This window comes from Pristiophorus japonicus, chromosome 8 (genome assembly GCF_044704955.1).
Source record: "Pristiophorus japonicus isolate sPriJap1 chromosome 8, sPriJap1.hap1, whole genome shotgun sequence".
Taxonomy (NCBI): Eukaryota; Metazoa; Chordata; class Chondrichthyes; family Pristiophoridae; genus Pristiophorus; species Pristiophorus japonicus.
This window is the reverse complement of record NC_091984.1, coordinates 113,553,765-113,572,132: the sequence shown is the minus strand read 5'-3', so window position 1 is coordinate 113,572,132 and position 18,368 is coordinate 113,553,765. Positions and strand designations below refer to the sequence as shown.

Below are 18,368 nucleotides of genomic sequence, written 5' to 3'. Positions count from 1 at the left end.
TACAGCACAGAGAAATCCAGAACCTGGTGTAGTATCCAGCCCCAGAAGTAGTCTTGTGATAGAAATCATGTAGTCCTTCACAAATGACTGCAACCAAAAAAATTGCCATAAAAATGTCATTAAAATATATTTTTTAAATTAATCAAAATGTGCACCATAGCAAAAGTTTATGCTGGAACAAACACATTAATATAAAACTATCCAACAGGCCCCATAAAAAATCTCTTATTATGTAAAGATAATTGAAGTTCCCCAATGCGCCAGTGTCCACATGTACATTATATATCTATCGTAGCAAACTGGGGACCCTAGACACAAGAGAATTCACCAAGGTATCCCAGTGGATTTGTGAAGTTAGCCAGATTTCTGTTTTTCTTGCCTTACCAGCATGTTATTTTTGTACACTAATGAAGATTATTTCTACAGTGATAGCAGTTTTTCTTTGAGCAGCTGAGACTGTCCAAAGTTAGAACAAGAGGGTCACAAGAATGCACCATTATTAATTGTTTGTTTTTACCATAAGGTTACATAGTTTTTAGATGAGGCACACATGCATGCTGTACACATACTCATATATTGTAGCCTGAAGGAGGGTAACCATGTAGAGTAACTGGTGTTTTCATTTCGAAGAGCTTGGTTTAGAATAACAACCAGTACAAAAAGTAAGAAAGATTTCTGTTCTTATAATAGTTCACATTTCTATAATTTTGGCATTCAGTTTGATGTGAACCAAAACGCAAAATTGCCAACCACAAGCAGAATGATTAGTGAAGATTCTCTAACAAGACTGCCAAGTTTGACCATGTCCCATACTTAAAGAAACTTTGATACTGTTATCATGTCTTTCCTGCATGGTTAAGTTTAGGGGCTCAATTTTTCCCAATGTCATTTTTAGGCGTATTTCAAGAGTTACGCCCGTTTGTTTTGGCCCCGATAACTCTAAAAAAAAACTTGAACGTTTCCCTGTTCTAATTTTTGAAATTAGCACTGCACAGCCTGTCCTTTAGCTTTGGGGCGGTGGAACCTAATGTCTGCACCGAAAAAAGAATGTCCCCCCCTTCTGCGCATGTGCGAAAAAAACAATATTTTTTACATGACTGCTATGGGCACGTGTGCCCAGTACACCTCCCTGTCTGCATTCAGCCATTTTTAAAGTCTGTTGTGTGTGAGAACTTTAATTCTCAGTGGAAAAAATTGGAGCTGCAATGTGCAATGCATCTCAAGGACAAAGAATTTCTCACAAGAGCAAGTGGAGGCACTTGTTACTGAAACTGAGGTCAAATGGCATGAGCTGGACACCACCAGAGGTCAAATAAAAGTTTCACCAAAAGCAATGAAGAGACGCTGGAATCAACTTGCACAAGATTACTGTGCAATGGTGACCACCCAGAGTTCTAGAGCCCAGTGCAAAAAGAAGTGGCAAGACCTTGGTCAAGTAGTTAGTGCAAGTAATGTTTTCATTTATTCACTGGAATTGCAATTGCAAATGTGACCATCTGTATGTCTCAACCCGCAGAAGGACATCCTCTCTAAAAAGTTATATTTTCATCTTTGCAGAGGAAGGTGGCACACAACAGATGAGAGAGAACTTGAACAGGAGGAGGCCTGGCAAATCTGCACCCACTGATACCCTTGGAAGACAGGGTCGCTGCTTTGATGGGTCCTGCATGGAGAAAAGCAAACACCACTGCACAAGCTGGGCCCACATTCGAGGGAGAGGATAAGTCCTGCAAATTCCACAGTCTAGTTTTGCTAAATGTTAAGTACTGCGCTGGCTAACCAGACTTCAGTTCATGGGGATGTCTTCATCAGCTACGCTTCGGTTGATGTAATGTGCTATTATTCATTGTGATCCTTCAAATGAGCCTGCAGCCTGCGCTGTATGAGCCTACTCATGCCACCCTGCCCCCTCCTCTGCTGTTCATCATTTGTCTGTTCTGTTATATTTTGCAGAACTTGAGGGCAACCTGACGAGGCTGAAGCCGATGCAGAAGAAGATTCAGATGCGGTCGAGCCTGAAGAGGAGAACATCTTCCAATCCCACCTTCCAGACCAAGAGCATGGGGGTGAAGTGGAGGGGGAGGTTAAAGCCCCCACTGTTGTACTCACTCTGGAGGAGGTGCTGGTGCCACCCATTGAGGTGCCAGCCTCTTTCCTGAGTGGTATGAGTGTTGGGACATTTCATGGTTTCATGGTCCGAGGCTGCGGGTCCCAGTGGGGTGCAATGAGGCACACCCAGGGCTCCACTGTCCGAGGCTGCGGGTCCCAGTAGGATGCAGCGAGCTACACCAAGGGTGAGGAGGGGAAGGAGAGCTCGACATTGCTCTCCTGAGGTGCAGGACATAATAGACATGGGTCAGATGATGACAATGAGTGCAGAGAGCATTGATTCGATGTGATTACTCCTGGACAGCATCAATGGGGTGGGTGACAGGGTATCGGGACTGTCGGGAGAAGTAACAACACTCTCGCGAGAAATGGGAACACTTTCCGGGCACATTAGGAATGGAATATTGCATGTACCTGATACACTGTCGGGGCATGAGGGAAGGAATGTCGTAGGTAGCTGCTGCAATAAGGGAACACACCCAGACCTCGTGCCCATTGACTGAATCAACTGCCACTCCCACTCCAATCCCCAGACCAGCCTCTGAAGAGGCCCAAGCTGGGCCTTCCACATTACCGCCTGCCCCCCCCCCGACCACAATATAAAATGCTGCTTCAAGATGCCAATGATCTTCTTTATTATGCTGCACGTCACAATGTGCGACATTTTGTATTCCCGGTCAGCTTCCATCCGGGTTACACATAGGGGCATCATGAGCCAGGTGGTGAGGTCGTACCTTTGTCCCCCAGCAGCCAACGCTGCCCTTCTGGCTGCTGCTGAATCATGGCAAATATAACGCACTCGCATAGGATGAATGCATCATGAGTGCTCCCAGAGTATCTTGCATCACCTGCCATGATGCGGTGCATGTCGTCACAGACGAGCTTCACATTAACGGAGTGGAAGCCTTTTCTGTTCCTGTACATCTCGGAATTCTCCAAAGGTGCTTGCAAGGCGATGTGGGTATAATCAATGCAGCCCTGTACCTTTGGGAAGCCAGCAATCCTGGAGAAGCCCACAGCCCTGTCACACATTGCCTGGGTGGTCATGGGGAACTTTATAGAAACATAGAAAATAGGTGCAGGAGTAGGCCATTCGGCCCTTCTAGCCTGCACCGCCATTCAATGAGTTCATGGCTGAACATGCAAATTCAGTACCCCATTCCTGCTTTCTCGCCATACCCCTTGATCCCCCAAGTAGTAAGGACTTCATCTAACTCCTTTTTGAATATATTTAGTGAATTGGCCTCAACAATTTCTGTGGTAGAGAATTCCACAGGTTCACCACTCTCTGGATGAAGAAGTTTCTCCTCATCTCGGTCCTAAATGGCTTACCCCTTATCCTTAGACTGTGACCCCTGGTTCTGGACTTGCCCAACATTGGGAACATTCTTCCTGCATCTAACCTGTCTAAACCCATCAGAATTTTAAACATTTCTATGAGGTCCCCTCTCATTCTTCTGAACTCCAGTGAATACAAGCCCAGTTGATCCAGTCTTTCTTGATGGGTCAGTCCCGCCATCCCGGGAATCAGTCTGGTGAACCTTCGCTGCACTCCCTCAATAGCAAGAATGTCCTTCCTCAGGTTAGGAGACCAAAACTGTACACAATACTCCAGGTGTGGCCTCACCAAGGCCCTGTACAACTGTAGCAACACCAACCTGCCCCTGTACTCATATCCCCTTGCTATGAAGGCCAACATGCCATTTGCTTTCTTAACCGCCTGCTGTACCTGCATGCCAACCTTCAATGACTGATGTACCATGACACCCAGGTCTCGTTGCACCTCCCCTTTTCCTAATCTGTCACCATTCAGATAATAGTCTGTTTCTCTGTTTTTACCACCAAAGTGGATAACCTCACATTTATCCACATTATACTTCATCTGCCATGCATTTGCCCACTCACCTAACCTATCCAAGTCGCTCTGCAGCCTCATAGCATCCTCCTCGCAGCTCACACTGCCACCCAACTTAGTGTCATCCGCAAATTTGGAGATACTACATTTAATCCCCTCGTCTAAATCATTAATGTACAGTGTAAACAGCTGGGGCCCCAGCACAGAATCTTGCGGTACCCCACTAGTCACTGCCTGCCATTCGGAAAAGTCCCCATTTACTCCTACTCTTTGCTTCCTGTCTGACAACCAGTTCTCAATCCATGTCAGCACACTACCCCAATCCCATGTGCTTTAACTTTGCACATTAATCTCTTGTGTGGGACCTTGTCGAAAGCCTTCTGAAAGTCCAAATATACCACATCAACTGGTTCTCCCTTGTCCACTCTACTGGAAACATCCTCAAAAAATTCCAGAAGATTTGTCAAGCATGATTTCCCTTTCACAAATCCATGCTGACTTGGACCTATCATGTCACCTCTTTCCAAATGCGCTGCTATGACATCCTTAATAATTCATTCCATCATTTTACCCAGTACCGATGTCAGGCTGACTGGTCTATAATTCCCTGTTTTCTCTCTCCCTCCTTTTTTAAAAAATGGGGTTACATTGGCTACCCTCCACTCAATAGAAACTGATCCAGAGTCAATGGAATGTTGGAAAATGACTGTCAACGCATCCGCTATTTCCAAGGCCACCTCCTTAAGTACTCTGGGATGCAGTCCATCAGGCCCTGGGCATTTATCGGCCTTCAATCCATTCAATTTCCCCAACACAATTTCCCGACTAATAAGGATTTCCCTCAGTTCCTCCTCCTTACTAGACCCTCTGACCCCTTTTATATCCGGAAGGTTGTTTGTGTCCTCCTTAGTGAATACCGTACCAAAGTACTTGTTCAATTGGTCCGCCATTTCTTTGTTCCCCGTTATGACTTCCCCTGATTCTGACTGCAGGGGACCTACGTTTGTCTTTACTAACCTTTTCCTCTTTACATATCTATCGAAACTTTTGCAATCCGTCTTAATGTTCCCTGCAAGCTTCTTCTCGTACTCCATTTTCCCTGCCCTAATCAAACCCTTTGTCCTCCTCTGCTGAGTTCTAAATTTCTCCCAGTCCCCGGGTTCGCTGCTATTTCTGGCCAATTTGTATGCCACTTCCTTGGCTTTAATACTATCCCTGATTTCCCTTGATAGCCACGGTTGAGCCACCTTCCCTTTTTTATTTTTACGCCAGACAGGGATGTACAATTGTTGTAGTTCATCCATGCGGTCTCTAAATGTCTGCCATTGCCCATCCACAGTCAACCCCTTAAGTATCATTCGCCAATCTATCCTAGCCAATTCATGCCTCATACCTTCAAAGTTACCCTTCTTTAAGTTCTGGACCATGGTCTCTGAATTAACTGTTTCATTCTCCATCCTAATGCAGAATTCCACCATATTATGGTCACTCTTCCCCAAGGGGCCTCGCACAACGAGATTGCTAATTAATCCTCTCTCATTACACAACACCCAGTCTAAGATGGCCTCCCCCCTAGTTGGTTCCTCGATATATTGGTCTAGAAAACCATCCCTTATGCACTCCAGGAAATCCTCCTCCACCGTATTGCTTCCAGTTTGGTTAGCCCAATCAATATGCATATTAAAGTCACCCATGATAACTGCTGCACCTTTATTGCATGCATCCCTAATTTCCTGTTTGATGCCCTCCCCAACATCACTACTACTGTTTGGAGGTCTGTACACAACTCCCACTAACGTTTTTTGCCCTTTGGTGTTCTGCAGCTCTACCCATATAGATTCCACATCATCCAAGCTAATGTCCTTCCTAATTATTGCATTAATCTCCTCCTTAACCAGCAATGCTTCCCCACCTCCTTTTCCTTTTATTCTATCCTTCCTGAATGTTGAATATCCCTGGATGTTGAGTTCCCAGCCCTGATCATCCTGGAGCCACGTCTTGTAATCCCAATCACATCATATTTGTTAACATCTATTTGCATAGTTAATTCATCCACGTTATTACAGATACTCCTTGCATTAAGACACAAAGCCTTCAGGCTTGTTTTTTTAACACACTTTGTCCTTTTAGAATTTTGCTGTACAGTGGCCCTTTTTTGTTGTTTGCCTTGGGTTTCTCTGCCCTCCACTTTTCCTCATCTCCTTTCTGTCTGTTGCTTTTGTCTCCTTTTTGTTTCCCTCTGTCTCCCTGCATTGGTTCCCATCCCCCTGCCATATTAGTTTAACCCCTCCCCAACAGCACTAGCAAACACTCCCCCTAGGACATTGGTTCCGGTCCTGCCCAGGTGCAGATCGTCCGGTTTGTACTGGTCCCACCTCCCCCAGAACCGGTTCCAATGCTCCAGGAATTTGAATCCCTCCCTGCTGCACCACTGCTCAAGCCACGTATTCATCTGCGCTATCCTGTGATTCCTACTCTGACTAGCACGTGGCACTGGTAGCAATCCCGAGATTACTACTTTTGAGGTCCTACTTTTTAATTTAGCTCCTAGCTCCTTAAATTCGTTTCGTAGGACCTCATCCCTTTTTTTACCTATGTCGTTGGTACCAATGTGCACCACGACAACTGGCTGTTCTCCCTCCCTTTTTAGAATGTCCTGCACCCGCTCTGAGACATCCTTGACCCTTGCACCAGGGAGGCAACATACCACCCTGGAGTCTCGGTTGCGGCCGCAGAAACGCCTATCTATTCCCCTCAGAATTGAATCCCCTATCATTATCACTCTCCCACTCTTTTTCCTGCCCTCCTGTGCAACAGAGCCAGCCACGGTGCCATGAACTTGACTGCTGCTGCCCTCCCCTGATGAGTCATCCCCCCCAACAGTACCCAAAGCAGTGTATCTGTTTTGCAGGGGGATGACCACAGGGGACCCCTGCACTACCTTCCTTGCACTGCTCTTCCTGCTGGTCTTCCATTCCCTGTCTGGCTGTGGACCCTTTCCCTGCGGTACGACCAACTCGCTACACGTGCTACTCACGTCATTCTCAGCATCGTGGATGCTCCAGAGTGAATGCACCCTCAGTTCCAACTCTGCAACGCGGTCCATCAGGAGCTGGAGACGGATACACTTCCCGCACACGTAGTCGTCAGGAACACTGGTGTCGTCCCTGAGTTCCCACATGGTACAGGAGGAGCATAACACGTGACCAAGCTGTCCTGCCATGACTTAACCCTTTGATATGCAACAATGCTAAAGTTTACTCACTGTTCTAGAAGAGAAAAAAGAAAAACTACTCACCAATCATCAGCCAATCACTTACCCCCTTGGCTGTGGCGTCACCTTTCTGTTTCTTTCTACTTCTTTTTTGCCTTCTCCCTGTAGCTGCACCGGCTCGCCTCTCGCCGACCCCGGAGCTCCTGCCTCTGCACGCACCTCCTCGACGCTGCTCCCGGTCTCACTGGCCTTTATAGGCCTCTCGCCGACCCCGGAACTCCCGCCTCTTCACGCATCTCCTCGACGCTGCTCCCGGTCTCACTGGCCTTTATAGGCCTCTCACCGACCCCGGAACTCCCGCCTCTCCACGCACCTCCTCGACGCTGCTTCCGGTCTCACTGGCCTTTATAGGCCTCTCGCCGAACCCGGAACTCCCGCCTCTCCACGCACCTCCTCGACGCTGCTCCCGGTCTCACTGGCCTTTATAGGCCTCTCGCCGACCCCGGAACTCCCGCCTCTCCACGCACCTCCTTATGTTGTCATTCCTCCAGGCATATAGTGTAGCAGTCACCTGCCAAATGCAGATATGTGTTCCATGTTGAGAAATGGCGCACACATCCCCAGTTATGGCCTTTAATGATCCAGATGCATAGAATCAAAGTGCAGCTGTAACCTTCACTTCAACTGACAAAGCAGTCCTCCTGACGCTTCTAGGTTGCAGGTCTGCTTTTACTAACTCACAGATCTCGGCTACAACTTCTTTGCAGAAACGCAGCCTTCTCACACAGTCTGCATCACTCAGGTGCAGGCATGAATGCCTGTCTCGATATATCCGATGTGGGTAAGGTCTCCTGCTCATTATCCTATGTGCTCAGAGGTTCCTCAGCTGATGATGCCTAATCAATCTTCTCCTCTGCAGCACCATCATGCAGAAGGCTTGCACGAGGTATGGCATTGTCAATATTACCCCCATAATTTAATTGTAGCTTTGCAAGAAGCGCAAAATTGCAGGACAAAACACTCACACCTTTTTTCCTCTCTCTCTCACCAAAGTGGACACCCTAGTATTGACCACATCTTGGTCTGCACATGCGCAATAGGCTTGCTTAGAGCAGGAAGCTAGGTATTCAATGAAGAAATGAAGTCTAATGCAATTGTTTAATTTTTGATGTTTTCCAAAGTACCACCCCACACCGAATCTCTCCTCGCCGAATGGCTAGAGGGTCGGAGCGTCGGCCGGCAGAATCGATCCCTCGCCCGGACACAGGGGCGCGGCTTCCATCACCCCCCCCACCCCGGGCTTCTTTTGAAGCAGAGCCCCGAGCCCCTGTGTCTGGGCGAGGGAGCGATTCTGCCGGCCGACGCTCCGACCCTCAAGCCCGGTGAGACATTCAGTGGTGGCGTGGTACTTTGAAAAAAATAAAAAATTAAAGAATTGCTTTTAACTTCCATTTTCTCCCTTTTGACTTTGAAAAAAATTAAGCTTCATGATGCATATTCTCTGCCTTCTTGACTCCCTCCAAAACTTCGCCCAAAAACAATGGCGTCTTTCTGCGCTGTTTTGTAATGTGCGTTGCTTTTTCTGAAGTGCCCAGAAGGTATTTTGGGAGTGGTCACATACACCGTCCTAGGAAGAATGTAAGTTGGCCAAACTTGCTTAAATCTGAAAAACTGGTGCATCAGGTTACATGTCCTATGATGCAAAAAAAATTGTAATCTAAAAAAAATCATATCTAACTGAGCTACGTTGGCGCAGAAACTTTGGGGAAACTTGGAGATTTTCTTTTACTCCAAAAAAAAGGCGCATGCCAAAAAAGTGGGGCAGATAATTGGGGAAAATTGAGCCCTATGTTTGTTGTGGTATGCAGTAAAGAAGTCTACTGTCGACTCACCTGCTCGCCTATCTGGGGTGGATGACAAGAAACTTTAAAAATTAGTGATATGTGGAAATATAGTTAAAAGCACAACATTTCCTACAGTCGTACCATGTTATCACTTGTTACTATTTAGACAGGACTTTTTTTTAGCATAGTGCAATTGCCAACTAAAATTTTTAAATTGAAAAAAATTGCAGTTTTTTGTGTAACTGAGTAAGAAGCTCAGTGCTTTATTAATTGCAATAATTGTGTTTATTAATACACATGTTATTATGTTATTCTGCAATTTTCCAACCAAAATTGATTGGAGCCGAAAATTCATGGCCTTTGCAACGCACTCCCACCAAGGTTATGGCAGGAGTGCACTGGAAGGACCGGAAATTAAACCTGGACCTGGATATATCGATTCTTGGCTTACATTGGGGATTGCAGGATGGCCTCCTGAAGGTTCAGAAAACAATGTATAACTGACTGCGGAAGCTATTGCTCAAGGAGATCTCACAATAAGAAATCTCAACGTTCCTCACTTCAGGACTGTAAAATACAATACTGTTTGCAGATTTCTCACCATGGAGAAATTCAAAAATGGACAAAAAACTATTGCCCTCCCCAAAATATATAACAATATTTTATAAATACATCACATAGAGATGTATAATCATACAAAGTTTGGAAAAAGAGATGAAAAGAATTATCAGTATTTAGGTAGCTCTTTAGGAGCTTGGACAGAGTAATAATAATGACTCTCTGCCTAAATATAGAACGCTTGTCTTTTTATCTGTAGAAACTAAAATAAATGCATATCAAATCGAGTCTTGCTAGGAGGTTATTTTGGCATTTTGATAGAGTTAAACACCTTAATCCATTATTTGGATAACCTGATTATATTCAACAGAGTAACAACATTTTGCACAGTTTGATTTATTAGATGAATATTAAATGAATATAAATGTCAATCAGATTGCTTAAAAGTGCAGATACTAATGTGCAGAACAGGTACACATATATTATAATTCCTGATTTGGCAATATTCCAAGATACAGTAGGCTGGTGCCATTATGTATTAGGTTTGATGACAGTCTATTGGAGTTGTAGATTTATTTTAGTAATAATAACAAAGAAAAGCACTACCTGGTACAAAAGTGTATCTAGCATGCTAATGCTAAAGACTCTTCCAGCAGCAAATGGTTGACGGAACATAAATGCCAGATTGGAACCTTTTTCACGTTCTTTCTGTAAGGAGAAATAGGTTAGATTTTGTTTTTATTTTCAGCAGAGCAACACTGCCTCTCACTGGGTAGTGCAAGAATTAAACAAAGTGGGTCACAACATAAAGGCTGATAGTTCTTGTACTTTATTTATCAGCTATAAGATTTACACTAGAGTTGACAGAACCTCAAAGAAACAAAAAAAATTGGTAGAATCTTGCCGATTTATTAGTCGTACTTTGATACACATCATTTTTTGGATTGTTTTATAAACTATAGATATCTAAAAAAGCAATTCAATCCATTAGTCAAAAATGGTGATTACTATACCTAAATATAGCAGTTGAGATATTAAAGAGAGAATTGTTTTACTGCACATCTTTCAATATGTCACACAATTTATGTTGTCATTGTCATATTGAATAAAAATATTTGAGTAAAGTTTTTCTGCAGCAAAGCTGCAGATTAGTGCTCTGACACTGTAGAAGGGGCATTGCAATGATGGCATTAGTTTGCACCAACAAGACTGTACTTAAAGGAAAACATTATTGAACATGCTTTGACTGAACAGCATAGATAAGATCACCTTGTGAAGTCACTGCAACATTTACATTTTTTTTAATGGCAAACACAAGTGTATTTACATTGCACATGACAATTCTGTTAAACAATTCCCTTTCATTATCCATTCTCTACTATTGGTCATTAAAAAATCACTAGCACTGCTCCAACCAGTGAAGTCAAAATAGTAAATTGGAAATTCATATCTGCATTATTTTTGATGTAATTGCATTTTTATAAAATGGAAAAATGATTAAATGTGAAAATATAAAAATGGTCTTAAAAATATTAATGTTAATGAAATGTAAAATTATGAAACAAAAATAAAAAGGAAATGTGACAAAAATTGAGTCTACTTTTATTTACATTCGAAAAATAAGCTCTCCTAATGGCTCAGTTAGTTATTTCAATGAGCAGCTGAGATGCATAGAGCAGGTCCCAGATTTAATCCTCAGTCTAAGAGTTAGTTGCTCTCGGTCAGGTAGATGGGAGACTTGCTACAATTAGCATTGGCAGAATGTTGAACTACATAGCCAAACCAGGTGAAGATAATTCAGAGGAAGCTTTTGATCAAATTGTATAGTGCTCCGGTCCCACCACATCTTGAAATTGTGTCTAGTTCTGGTCACAAGGAGACACCCAAGAGCTAGAGATAGTTCAGAGTGGACCCATGAGGCTAATCCTTAGTGACAAAGGTCAGGGTTCTTACTAGAGTCTGGAAAAACATTAGGGGGGATTTGAACTCTCCCCAATTGGCGGGAACCGAGCTAGAAAGCTTTTTAAATAGAGCGGCTCCATTTCCTGCCTTTTAACGCCTTTATCCAGAATGTGGAACGTGCTACCACAAGGAATAGTTGAAGCAAAAAGTATAGATGCATTTAAGTGGAAACTAGATAAGGGAGAAAGGAATAGAAGGAGATACTGATAGGGTTAAATGGAGTAGAGTGGGAGGAAGGTCCTGTGGCGCATTCACACAGCATAGACCAGTTGGGCCAAATGGGCTGTTTCTGTGCTGTATATTCTATGTAATTATATCTAACTGCTGCCAATGTGCAATTTTAACGCCACTGGTTTAGCCAGTGGATGAGGTATTTTCTAGACTCTGACATGAGCCTCATTAATTAATGCAAATTGGGGTCCCAGGATGTACATGGGTCCCCAATGGCTTTTCAACCCACTCGTGAGTTGGATGTCCACTGCAGCTGGCTCACCAGGCGAAGTTGTCGCGAAGCCAGAGAGCCCACTAAAGGTAAATGAAAAAACTTTATTTCCTGAGGCTAAGAAGAGCAAGAATGCTCCTCCAGGCCCCACAAGGAAAGCCCGTACCTCTGCTATCCTGGGCTCACCTCACCCATTCCAGCCACGAGAGCCTCGGACACCCGTTTCCATTACTTACCTTGCTGCCAACAGCCTTCACTTGGCGCCAATTGGTGCAGTCCTTGAATCATTTAAGAGCCAATGGATGCTGCAGTGAGAGGGTCTTTGTGGGTGGATGAAGTAAGGTGGTTCAAATTTTGCTCATTCTTAATTACCTTGTGATCCTTGGGGAAAAATTGTCAGGGTTCTCAGTGAAAGAAGTTATGCAATAAAAATAGATGGAAGTGTATGTATGTGTATGTGTATGCGCATGCACCATGTCTGAGGAAAACAGGATTGGTATTGGTTACGATAGTGGAGTAGCATGCCTACACTTGCTCTTGAGTTTCGCACACGAAGTTACTTGGCAGAGGTACCAAAGGATACCTAGACCCCGTGGAACCCAACAAGGATTTAATGCCTTCATAAAGGGAAGGAAAAATAGAAAATGCATCAGTAATTAAATAATCCAAAAGCAAAAAATTAATGAAAGTTAAATAAAACATTGGAAATATGAAAAAAACAACTCCGACAATAATTTTATTTACAAAATACTCATTTAACAGTGGAAACAAAATTGATTTAATAAAGGATAATCACAATGTCCAAACATAATAATTCATCAGCAAACTAATACTAAATTAAATAATAAAAGATGGAAATAGAACAGAAATACAAATATTATGATTGAAATCACATTTTACCTCTCAAAGTTGTGACTTTCACCTCTGGCAAAATGATTGAAGGGATTTACTTTTCAGTTGCACTGGCTTCTTGTACCTGTGTTATAGTGTTGGAGTACTGGCACACAACACCAAAGGCACACAGACGAATTTACCAATGTGATGAATGCTAAACTTGTCACTTACACCAATACCTGCCAAATTGCTGAACAGCACTGCCATAAATACACACCCAAACTGGTAAGTTGAGAAACAACTAACGGTAAACATTCAGTGAATCTGTAATACTATTCTTTGATGGCGGATTCTGTGATGGTGCATTGTGCAAACACAAAGAAAGAAAGCATGCATTTTCTACAAACCAATTTGTTTCTTAATTTTTTTCTGCCAAAATCATGATATCATCATAGGCAGTCCCTCGGAATCGAGGAAGACTTGCTTCCACTCTTATGAGTTCTTAGGTGGCTGTACAGTCCAAAACAAGAACCAACATCTCTGTCAAAGGTGCGACAGATAGACATTGAGGATAAGGGAGGGTGGGACAGATTTGCTGCACGCTCTTTCCGCTGCCTGCGTTTGATTTCTGCACGCTCTCGGCGACGAGACTCAAGGTGCTCGGCGCCCTCCCGGATGCACTTCCTCCACTTAGGGCGGTCTTTGGCCAGGGTCTCCCAGGTGTCAGTGGGGATGTTGCACTTTATCAGGGAGGCTTTGAGGGTGTCCTTGTAACGTTTCCTCTGCCCACCTTTGGCTCATTTGCCATAAAGGAGTTCCTAGTAGAGCGCCTGCTTTGGGAGTCTCATGTCTGGCATGCGAACTATGTGGCCTGCCCAGCAGAGCTGATCAAGTGTGGTCAGTGCTTCGATGCTGGGGATGTTGGCCTGGTCAAGGATGCTAATGTTGGTGCGTCTGTCCTCCCAGGGGATTTGTAGGATCTTGCGGAGACATTGTTGGTGGTATTTCTCCAGCGACTTGAGTTGTCTACTGTACATGGTCCATGTTTCTGAGCTTATACAGGAGGGCGGGTATTACTACAGCTCTGTAGACCTTGAGCTTGGTGGCAGTTTTGAGGGCCTGGTCTTCAAACACTCTTTTCCTCAGGCCTCCGAAGGCTGCACTGGCGGCGGTGTTGGATTTTGTCGTCAATGCCTGGTCTTGTTGATAGGAGGCTCATGAGATATGAGAAGTGATCCACGTTGTCCAGGGCCGCGCGTGGATCTTGATGACTGGGGGGCAGTGCTGTGCAGTAAGGACAGGCTGGTGGAGGACCTTTGTCTTGTTGATGTTTGGTGTAATATCAAAATAACCTATCTCTGTAACCGGAAGTATGAAACATTTTGCACTAACTTATTGAAGGTGTGTTATAGTAAACTATTCTTATCATGTAAATGGCACCATCTGATTAATTTTAAGATCTAAATCAGAAAATACAATGGAGCCAGGAAGTGAAAATGAATTTCACAGTACACTGAATTTCTTCTGAACTGTCTATATAAATAAAAGATGAAAGAAGCGGAATGTCAGACTTAAAAGAACATTTTCTAAGTGCCAGATTCAGCAAAAAATCAAGAATTCACAGATAAGAGTTGCAAACACAAGAATTTGATTGACAGATATGCTCAAATGAGTAAAGTAAAAGCAAAGTGAAAACTTAAGGGACCGAAGCAAGTCAACCAAAGGCAAAACTGAGAAATGAAATAAACATTTTGAAGGTGCTTCAGTAGTTTTCATCACAGTTTCGGCAGCCTCGGTCATGATCTTTTTTCTTTCTTTTTATAAAGCAAAACACCTTGTTATATGTCAATCAAATGCCTGAGTACCCAATCTGTGAATTCTTTACTCTTATCTGGAAACTCTTTGGTCCATTGACTGCAAAAGCTTCCATAGATATGTGAAGATAAAAAGATAAGTGAAGACAAATGTAGGTCCCTTGCAGTCAGAATCAGATGAATTTATAATGGGGAAAAAAGAAATGGCAGACCAAATGAACAAATATTTTGGTTCTGTCTTCACGAAGGAAAAAACAATTAACCTTCTGGAACTACAAGGGAGCAGAGGGTCTAGCGAGTAGGAGGAATTGAAGGAAATCCTTATTAGTCAGGAAATTATGTTAGGGAAATTGATGGGACTGAAGGCCGATAAAACCCTAGGGCCAGATAGTCTGCATCCCAGAGTACTTAAGTAAGTGGCCCTTGAAATAGTGGATGCATTTGTGGTCATTTTCCAACATTCTACAGACTCTGGATCAGTTCCTATAGATTGGAGGGTAGCTAATGTAACCACACTTTTTAAAAAAGGAGGGAGAGAAAACAGGGAATTATAGACTGGTTAGCCTGACATCGGTAGTGGGGAAAATGTTGGAATCAATTATTAAAGATGTAATAGCAGCGCATTTGGAAAGCAGTGACAGGATCGGTCCAAGTTAGCATGGATTTATGAAAGGGAAATCATGCTTGACAAATCTTCTAGAATTTTTTGAGGATGCATCTAGTAGAGTGGACAAGGGAGAACTAGTGGATGTGGTGTATTTGGACTTTCAAAAGGCTTTAATTTTGCACACAAGAGATCAGTGTGCAAAATTAAAGCACAGAACCTACAAGGGAGCAACAGAACCTACAAGGGAGCAAGCTATCTTAGATCTGGTCCTGTGTAATGAGACAGGAATAATAAACGATCTCCTCGTAAAGGATCCTCTCGGAATGAGTGATCACAGTATGGTTGAATTTGTAACACAGATTGAGGGTGAGGAAGTAGTGTCTCAAATGAGCGTACTATGCTTAAACAAAGGGGACTACAGTGGGATGAGGGCAGAGTTAGCTAAAGTCGACTGGGAACACAGACTGAATGATGGCACAATTGAGGAACATTGGAGGACTTTTAAGGAGCTCTTTCATCGTGCTCAACAAAAATATATTCCAGTGAAAAAGAAGGGCGGTAAGAGAAGGGATAACCAGCCGTGGATAACCAAGGAAATAAAGGAGAGTATCAAATTAAAAACCAATGCGTATAAGTTGGCCAAGGTTAGTGGGAAACTAGAAGATTGGGAAAATTTTAAACGACAGCAAAGAATGACTAAGAAAGCAATAAAGAAAGGAAAGATAGATTACGAAAGTAAACTTGCGCAAAACATTTTAAAAAATAGTAAAAGCTTTTACCGATATATAAAACAAAAAAGAGTGACTAAAGTAAATGTTGGTTCCTTGGAAGATGAGAAGGGGGATTTAATAATGGGAAATGTGGAAATGGCGGAGACCTTAAACAATTATTTTGCTTCGGTCTTCACAGTGGAAGACACAAAAACCATGCCAAAAATTGCTGGTCACGGGAATGTGGGAAGGGAGAACCTTGAGATAATCACTATCACTAGGGAGGTAGTGCTGGACAGGCTAATGGGACTCAAGGTAGACAAGTCCCCTGGTCCTGATGAAATGCATCCCAGGGTATTAAAAGAGATGGCGGAAGTTATAGCAGATGCATTTGTTATAATCGACCAAAATTCTCTGGACTCTGGGGAGGTACCAGCGGATTGGAAAGCAGCTAATGTAACGCCTCTGTTTAAAAAAGGGGGCAGACAAAAGGCAGGTAACTATAGGCCGGTTAGTTTAACATCTGTAGTGGGGAAAATGCTTGAAGCTATCATTAAGGAAGAAATAGCGGGACATCTAGATAGGAATAATGCAATCAAGCAGACGCAACATGGATTCATGAAGGGGAAATCATGTTTAACTAATTTACTGGAATTCTTTGAGGATATAATGAGCATGGCAGATAGAGGTGTACCGGTGGATGTGGTGTATTTAGATTTCCAAAAGGCATTCGATAAGGTGCCACACAAAAGGTTACTGCAGAAGATAAAGGTACGCAGAGTCAGAGGAAATGTATTAGCATGGATAGAGAATTGGCTGGCGAACAGAAAACAAAGAGTCGGGATAAATGTGTCCTTTTCGGGGTGGAAATCGGTGGTTAGTGGTGTGCCACAGGGATCGGTGCTGGGATCACAACTGTTTACAACATACATAGATGACCTGGAAGAGGGGACAGAGTGTAGTGCAACAAAATTTGCAGATGACAAAAAGATTAGTGGGAAAGCGGGTTGTGTAGAGGACACAGAGAGGCTGCAAAGAGATTTAGATAAGTTAAGCGAATGGGCTAAGGTTTGGCAGATGGAATACAATGTCGGAAAATGTGAGGTCATCCACCTTGGAAAAAAAAACAGTAAAAGGGAATATTATTTGAATGGGGAGAAATTACAACATGCTGCGGTGCAGAGGGACCTGGGGGTCCTTGTGCATGAATCCCAAAAAGTTAGTTTGCAGGTGCAACAGGTAATCAGGAAGGCGAATGGAATGTTGGCCTTCATTGCGAGAGGGATGGAGTACAAAAGCAGGGAGGTCGTGCTGCAACTGTACAGGGTATTGGTGAGGCCGCACCTGGAGTACTGCATGCAGTTTTGGTCACCTTACTTAAGGAAGGATATACTAGCTTTGGAGGGGGTACAGAGACGATTCACTAGGCTGATTCTGGAGATGAGGGGGTTACCTTATGATGATAGATTGAGTAGACTGGGTCTTTACTCGTTGGAGTTCAGAAGGATGAAGGGTGATCTTATAGAAACATTTAAAATAATGAAAGGGATAGACAAGATAGAGGCAGAGAGGTTGTTTCCACTGGTCGGGGAGACTAGAACTAGGGGGCAAAGCCTCAAAATATGGGGGAGCCAATTTAAAACCGAGTTGAGAAGGAATTTCTTCTCCCAGAGGGTTGTGAATCTGTGGAATTCTCTGCCCAAGGAAGCAGTTGAGGCTAGCTCATTGAATATATTCAAATCACAGATAGATAGATTTTTAACCAATAAGGGAATTAAGGGTTACGGGGAGCGGGCGGGTAAGTGGAGTTGAGTCCACGGCCAGATCAGCCATGATCTTGTTGAATGGCGGAGCAGGCTCGAGAGGCTAGATGGCCTACTCCTGTTCCTATGTTCTTATGTTCTTATGTATTCATCATCATAGGCAGTCCGTCGGGATCGAGGAAGACTTGCTTCCACTCCCAAAGTGAGTTCTTTGATAGCTGAACAGTCTGATACGAGAGCCACAGACTCTGTTACACATGGAACAGACATGCGTCAAGGGAAGGGGTGGGTGGGGCTAGTTTGCTCTACGCTCCTTCCGCTGCCTGCGCTTGACCTCTTGACGCTCTTTGCGTGGAAACTCGAAAGTGCCTCCCGGATACACTTTATCCACCTCGGGCGTCTTCGGCCAGGGTCTCCCAGGTATCAGTGGTGATGTTGCACTTTACCAGGGAGGCTTTGAGGGTGTCCTAATAACGTTTCCGCTGCCCACCTTTGGCTCGTTTACCATGAAGGAGCTCCGCATAAAGCATTTGCTTAGCGAGTCTCATATCTGGCATGCAAACTATGTGGCCTGCCCAGCGGAGCAGATCGAGTGTGGTCAGTGCTTCAATACTGGGCATGTTAGCCTGGACGAGGATACTGATGTTGGTGCGCCT

The 18,368-nt window shown here is 43.8% G+C and overlaps 1 protein-coding gene across 3 annotated transcripts in view; it reads right to left on the bottom strand.

The window, feature by feature from the left end:
• The window catches only part of LOC139268148 (potassium channel subfamily T member 2), a 1,179,460-nt gene that overhangs the window by 336,451 nt on the left and 824,641 nt on the right, over window positions 1-18,368 (bottom strand). For all 3 annotated transcript variants that reach the window (XM_070886186.1, XM_070886187.1, XM_070886188.1), the window contains 2 exons: window positions 10,187-10,288; window positions 4-87 (listed from right to left, as the gene is read on the bottom strand). In XM_070886186.1, the coding sequence (XP_070742287.1) occupies window positions 4-87; window positions 10,187-10,288 (186 nt within the window). The remainder of the gene's footprint in view (window positions 1-3; window positions 88-10,186; window positions 10,289-18,368) is intronic.